Below are 6,845 nucleotides of genomic sequence, written 5' to 3'. Positions count from 1 at the left end.
AACTTTTAGCATTGTTCTTGTGTGTAAGTGAAACCTAGGGCTTGAGCTGAATCTGCAGAAAATTTCAACCTTCATTTATCTTAATTAAGATTGGGGGAGAGGAACAGTCTACTTTGAAGGTAACTGCCCTCACTGAAAACGTGCAATGGATTGCTGCGTTGAAATGTTCTTGTACAGCCAGGGTTGAACATAAGGAGTGAGATTCCCATGTACTAGGAAGGGTGAAGGCAGTTCAGCTCTCAGCTTCCACTCTGCCCCCTTCCAGCAGGGCTGACAACCCCAGCGCTGTTGCAGTAGTTCAGCTCACTTATGCAGGAATCTACTGCTAAGCTTAGAAGCAATATTAGGGAAAAAGCTTGGACTAGAATCAAGGCTTGAATGCTTTCTTACCAGGCTGAGTAGCAACCACTAGTGCAAGGATTTAGTGCTTGAATGGGTGTCTGAAATCACTGTACTACTACTTGTATGTGCAGTAACATGAGGGAGCTTTTTTGACACATCTGAGTAAACACCCTTACTTCCTTTTTGTAGGAGGGCAAATGCTAGAGGCTAATGCATTTGATAGGAACAAAAAGCTTATTAGAGCTCTAACTTTTATTCATTTCTACTAAAAAGCAATAGAACCACTGCTTTTAGAGTAGCCTGCTTCTCTGGTGCAGCTTCTAAGTTAAGCAGGACAATCTTTTAAGAAAACTTAGTACCTGGAGGCTTTTAACACAGTGAAACACAAGCATCTACTTTACTTCCACTGGTATAAACCAAAAAAGTGACTGCTCCTGAGCAGAACCTACTCTTTCCCACAACTCCAGGGCTATTAATAGCCTTGAAGTATTCAAACATTTCAGATTAAGGCAGCTACAGTTAGAACTCTGTCCTCTAGCACTGTTTGGTAAGATATAGCTCTTCAGCCTCTGCTTTTCATGTTTTGTTCTAACTTAGAACAAAGTAATTCCTGATGGGTGAACTTTTCCCATTTGGAAAGACATGCACGTGCAGCAGAAATTCATCCCAGGTATCAAAGCTTCATTGTAAGATTTTGCCCTCATGAAAGTTACAGATGAGAAACTCCTGTTAAGTAAGTTCTGTCAGAATTGGACACAGCAGTACAAATTGGCCAGAAACATCAGTTCTGCCATGCAGTAAGGTACTACCATAAAAAAACAATACCCATTTGTTATAGATTTGATAGAAGTGACCTGTTCTTTACCACTTAACAACTGATAACAAATTGCAGACACAGTGGCAAACTGTGAGAACAACTTTATTTCTTCACAATCTGAATAACATCCTCATCTTCAAGAGTATGGTCTTTACCAACTTTTTGAGGGTTGTGTTTAACAGATGAACCCCAGACCAGTGCACTGAAAGGAGAAGAAAAATCAGATGTAAAAGGTTTAGAAGTATAATATGCAAATAACAGACCAACAGCTATTTCCGTCACAAAGCCAATACAGAAAGCAATGCTTAAGGGCTATTTTCATTCTGCAAGTACCTGGATGAGTGGCCCGTGTGAACTGGAGTACAAGCAGATCAAAACAAAGTGTGAAGTCATCCAAAATACTTGTGCATACAGGACAAGGGCCTGTACTGCTGCATCTAGCGCTGCTTTCGAATGTAAAGAAAAACGTTTTCCTCATAAGAGGAAATTTAGCCAGGAAAGAGCGTAGGAACGTCAAATACACTAAGTACCAATTGTCATAGGCAGATCTATTCCATTCAACATCAAAAAAAAAAAAAAAATCTGTTTCCCCTTCTGGTTGACAAGAGAATGAAAGAATGTACCAGGAGGCAGAATATTTTCTACTCTCTATAAATTATTCTTTTACAATAATACTTACTATTTAAAGTCTTTAATGAGATTTTTGTGGATCTTCATGCAAAAATCCTCCACTGTGGTCTTGCAGTAAGGTAGTACCACAGGAGAGGTGTAGTCTGGGAGCTGCCCTTTAGGTTTGGTGTAGCTGTAACACAGGTGGAACAGTGAGTCAATACCAAAACCTCCCCTTCTCTTTCAACCCATCATGAAATTTCATAGGTCATTTGCACTGTCCTCCTGGGCACTTGTGCCAAGTTCCACTACTTCAGTGGTGACAACAGATACTCTGTAAATTGTCTGGTGTTCTTAATCTGAAAATGCACCTGGGTAGCCAGTGGCTGCAGCAGGTTCTCCCTTGTAATTGCAAAGGTTTATCACTACTGAGATTTCTACAGTTGCTTAAAAGAAGATGAAACAGGAATCGTTGGTGGAAAAGAACAGTATTCTGGTTCTGACTTGTGATTTTTTTCTGTAAAAAACTCAACATATATTTGGAAAAAAAACTTTACAGAGTAAACATACCTCAGTGACAAAAGCCATCATCATGTGAAAGCTAGAGTTCTAAACTAATAGAAAACCATTATAAAATGGTCTTCATCCATTTGTGAGACATACTTCAGTCTCAGCATTACACTTAACTCCACAGAAGGCAGCAAGTGGGACTCACATTCGTACTAGCTTCAAGTAGTCCCAAATTTTCTCCAGCAGATCATCAAAGTTCCAGCGATGATGAGCAGATATTGGTACACAGTGGGGTACTTTGTAAATAATATCTAACTCCTCAATGGAAATTTGGTCAATTTTATTTAGGACGTAAATGCATGGGATGTAAACCCTGCAAAAAGAAGGAAATACCATTACAGCAGCCTGGCAGCAGTACACTGCTACCTTCGTTGGAAAGAAAAAAACTGCATTTTTGTAAAAGGATATCCCTATGTTGATACCACATTGCTAGCTTAGCTTCTGTGGGAAGTGAACCTGAGAGACAATTCTTTTCTTTAATATAAACTGCAGGTATGCCAACAGTATGTCCCAACAGTACCTGTTTCCTTCAACAACGTCAATCAGGTCATCAGCAGTGGCGTCGCTACGCAGTGTCACATCAGCATTGTGAATTTTATACTCTGCTAAGATGCTCTTCACTGTTTCAGTATCCAACTCACTCTGAGGACACTGAATGTAGACATAACATGTAGGAATGCAAGAGTTTACAGTCAAATCAAGTATTACAATTAATAATGCTATCACCTAGCAATCACTGCATATAGATTACTAGAAGTAATAGCTGCATTGTCAGTTATTGAACTTGACTACGATTGTATCACAGTTCATCTCAGGAGAGCAAAAAAAATATTTAAATCATACCAGCCTTATTTATATTAATGCCCCAGCGAGAGCAGCAATCAGACATTTCCAAAGTAGTTTCCTGTCAGTCTGGGCCCAGTTGCAATGCACACCCACGTATCTACTAGTTCAGTGCCCAGGCAGCTACACGTTAGGTACTTGGATCCCAGAGCACAGTTCTGGTTTTTGGTATCTCTGGCTGTTTCTACGCTTTTAAAGATTCAGTGGGAAATGGGAAATGAGGAGTAGTCCAGGTTGCAACACCTGGAACTCAGCAATCTTCTCCAGATGAGTGCTGTAGCCACCAAGCAAGAGGCAGTTTTTGCAGAGTTTCCTTTGGGCCTCGGAACTTGTAACTGTTGGAAAGCAACCACGCCTCTGCCGTGGGGGCGAGGAGGGGCTCAGGCTCCCGGGACAGGCATGGATAGCCTCCAAGAAAAGTAACTGACCACAGCACAGTGCAGCAGATCAGCTTCTAAAGAAGTCACAGCACAGGGACGGTCCCAGGCATACCATTAACTGCAAATGCCTTTCTTCAAGCAATTTTTTAAAAAAAATTTGGTTAAAGACAACGTCCAACTTACTGTGGCTGTAAGGTTAATGCCTCCTTTATCCTTTTTTTTAAAGCCGATATTGGGGGGCTTACTATTCAGACGAATTCCAAATCCCTCCAGTTCATTCTCAATGATTTTCTTGTGACCAAGGGGTTTCAGCACATCCAGAACAATCAGAATGAGATTACAGGTTCGAGCAACTAAGAATCAGAAAAAGGAAGTCATCTGTCAAAAAAGTACACTCACAATCTGAGACAAAACACCACAAAATATGGCTCAGAGGACTGATGACAATATTAAACCCCTGAAGGCCAGCACATTGCTTATCTTTAAATTCCAGTATAAGACTGCAGTTTGTAGTGCTGGCCAAGCATCACTGATAGACAGATCCTTACACGCTGTAAGAATCACAGAGGCTGGAAGAATCCTCCTTCCTGTCCACATTCAGACCCCAGATTGATGACAATAAGCTAGGTAAAGAAATGAAGACAGCAGCCTTGTTTATTATGGGATCGCATCTGCCTTCAAAATTGGTAATGTACTTCCACTGCAGTGCCAACACAGAGCACGAACTCAGCAAATGCGTAAAACCAGAACTGAAAACAGAACAAAATGAGAACAGCTACTGCTTCACAGCAGGCAGCTCAATACCAACACACAATTCAGCTTTTTAAAGACATCAGAAACGGGGATTCAACCCTTCACTCTCATCAGCTGTACTAACTGAACCAGTGATAGGATGCTGCCTCCAGCTCTAATATACTCACCGGCAATGACTTGCCGTCCTCTGCCTTTACCATCCTTGGCACCTTCGATAATTCCTGGGAGATCAAGCAGCTATTCGTTCAGAGGAAGGAAAGTCACTCATGAGAAAAATATTTTTCTTCATGGAGAAAATAAATCCTACTTTTACCTTTCTCCTACACCAGCTGACTCTACTGCAAATCTGAATAGAATATGGCAAAATTGTTTCCCCTTTGATGCCTATATACTGTATTATCCCACGTGCCCTACTGGTACAATGCAACAGACCATCTCAGAGAGAATATAAGAACTACCACAGGAACTTCTCCCCAGACCAAAGTGAAAAGCAGGGTAAAATTGGTACCTCATGGAAACATTTCCAATATATTCTCACCCGTTTCTGCATGTCACTTCTAGCCTGCTAATGTGAGGCTAGACCACTCAGCCGTAACACCACTGCATATACCATCTTATCCTCACAGACACAAGAAGATCTCACCTGTATCTTTGCTCCTTTGTACCTAATGACTCCCGGCACAGTAGTTAGTGTAGTGAATTCATATGCTGCCACTTCAGAGTATACACCAGCAAGATTGCTTAGAAGTGTAGATTTCCCCACTGATGGAAAACCCACAAACCCAATTCGGGCATCACCTGTCTTTGCAACATCAAAACCTGCAAATAAGGAGCAAAAATATTTATTTAAAGATTGAGATTGACATTTTCTATCTTCTAAGGTTCTGGACAGCAGTCCCACTATTACTTTTAATATTACCAGAGTGAAAGCCAGGTAAGCTTCCCTACAAGGAGGATGAGAGTATGAAGCACAGAGTTCATACTCTATATTGCCTTGCACCACTTTGTCTGTATAACGCTCCATGGCATGTACCTGTCAATAAAGCGTGGGCTGCAAGGCTTCCCAGTGGCTTCCCAACCTGACTTGAGTGTAGGTGGAGCATTCCCTTTAAGTACTGCAGCTTAGACAATTCGCACCTTTGTATATAAAATTAAGTGGCTGATGCAAGACGCTTCTTCATGTAAAACCCCTAAGACTTCTGCAAATACACATTAGCCAAAATGCAGAAACCCTTTCATTTACGCTTCAACGAGGGCTCTACCCTTAGAAAGCCACAAACCACGGCTGAGGTCCTGTACCGGGAAGGACAAGAGGGAGAGAAGGTTGCTCCGCTTTATTCAGCAGACGGTCTGACACGATTTAAGCAGCCAAGAGCCTCCCCCGTTAGGTCGATTTCCGTCACACACGCCGCACTTCGGCAGGGAGGAGCGGCCGGAGCCTTCCCGCAGCACAACGCACCTTCCCCGGGGCCGCCCCCGCCGCCTCCCTTGGGGGTGATGAGCTCCCGGCGTAGCTTGGCCAAGCGGGCCTTCAGCAGCCCCAGGTGGTGAGCCGTGGCCTTGTTCTTCTGCGTCCGGGCCATCTGCAAGAGCACGGAACCGAGGACTCACACCCTGGGAGAGGCTCCGCCGGGCCGCACCTCCAACGGCGCCGGCAGGGCCCTGTCAGCCCCTCACGGAGGGGCAGCGCGGCCGCCCCCCCCCTCCCGGATCCCCGCGGCCGCCCCGTCTAGCGCCTCGTGCCTGGCCCATCCGCGGCCGGCGGAAGGCCGGCGCGTTACCTCAGCCTCGATCTCCGCGATCTTGGCCAGCGTGCCGCTCATCTTGGCGGCGAGTCTCGGACCCTGCCGGCAGCACCGGGGGATCGCCCCTCCTCACCCCCGGCCCGGCCCGGCCCCGACAGCGCGCAGGCGCGCAGCGGCCTCTCGCGGGAGACGGCGCCAGCGCTCGCGAGAAGCCGCGGGCGCGCGCCTCAACCACAGGCGGGAAACGGCCGGCGGCGCCGCAGCGCCCCCTGCGCGGCCGCCGCCGCCCTCGCGCCGCCTCACAGCGGCGGGCCCCGGGGCGAGGCGGGCTGCGGCGCCGGGAGGGGTGTGCAGGGACCGGCGTGAGCCGGGGGTGCGGGAGAGCCGGTGGGAGGCGCGGGGGCGGGGGGACACGCCCGTGCGAGCGGCAGCCAGGGCTGCGGGAGAGCAAACGGGCGCGCGGCGGGGCAGGGCCTGGGGGAGCCGGCGGCACGCGCGGCCCCTGAGGGGGTTAAACTGGGCCCGGCGCTCCCGTCTGGGCGGGGATGAGCCGCTGCCCGGCCCTGCCCGCAGCAGCGCTGCTCGCCGCCGGTGTGCGCGTGCGCGCAGGTGTCGCGCAGCCCCGCCGAACCGGGGCGAGCTGCGACACGGCTCCCAGGAGAACCTTCCGGACCTTCGGACTTCCCTGTGGAAGCTTTGGGCTCCTCTCAGCTGAGCACAGGCCATACCGCTCTGCCCCAGGGACATCTGTAACTCTCCATTGAATGCCAGCTAATTAAATAGATA

The 6,845-nt window shown here is 47.1% G+C and overlaps 1 protein-coding gene across 1 annotated transcript; it reads right to left on the bottom strand.

Moving 5' to 3' along the window:
* Positions 1-1,244: 1,244 nt before the first annotated feature.
* DRG1 (developmentally regulated GTP binding protein 1) lies at positions 1,245-6,233 on the bottom strand. The gene is made up of 9 exons (XM_074887346.1): positions 6,096-6,233; positions 5,774-5,897; positions 4,958-5,133; positions 4,482-4,551; positions 3,745-3,914; positions 2,859-2,989; positions 2,484-2,651; positions 1,839-1,961; positions 1,245-1,361 (listed from the first exon to the last, which is right to left on the bottom strand). Exons 1-9 carry the CDS (start codon positions 6,135-6,137, stop codon positions 1,262-1,264), a joined length of 1,104 nt encoding a protein of 367 aa, XP_074743447.1. The 5' UTR covers positions 6,138-6,233; the 3' UTR covers positions 1,245-1,261.
* Between the last annotated feature and the right edge of the window lie 612 nt (positions 6,234-6,845).

This window comes from Strix uralensis, chromosome 17 (assembly GCF_047716275.1).
Source record: "Strix uralensis isolate ZFMK-TIS-50842 chromosome 17, bStrUra1, whole genome shotgun sequence".
Lineage (NCBI taxonomy): Eukaryota > Metazoa > Chordata > Aves > Strigiformes > Strigidae > Strix > Strix uralensis.
The sequence above is the reverse complement of the archived record's forward strand: the minus strand, read 5'-3'. Positions and strand labels throughout refer to the sequence as shown.

What these genes read in the sequence shown, in the direction of transcription:
- DRG1 (XM_074887346.1), bottom strand. Translation starts at nt 6,137, where the DNA reads ATGAGCGGCACGCTGGCCAAGATCGCGGAGATCGAGGCTGAG. An exon ending in ACAAAGGAGCAAAGATACAG is followed by an intron (nt 4,552 to 4,957) that starts GTGAGATCTTCT and finishes CTGAACGAATAG; the next exon opens with CTGCTTGATCTCCCAGGAAT. An exon ending in TACTTGAAGCTAGTACGAAT is followed by an intron (nt 1,962 to 2,483) that starts GTGAGTCCCACT and finishes CCTGTGTTACAG; the next exon opens with CTACACCAAACCTAAAGGGC.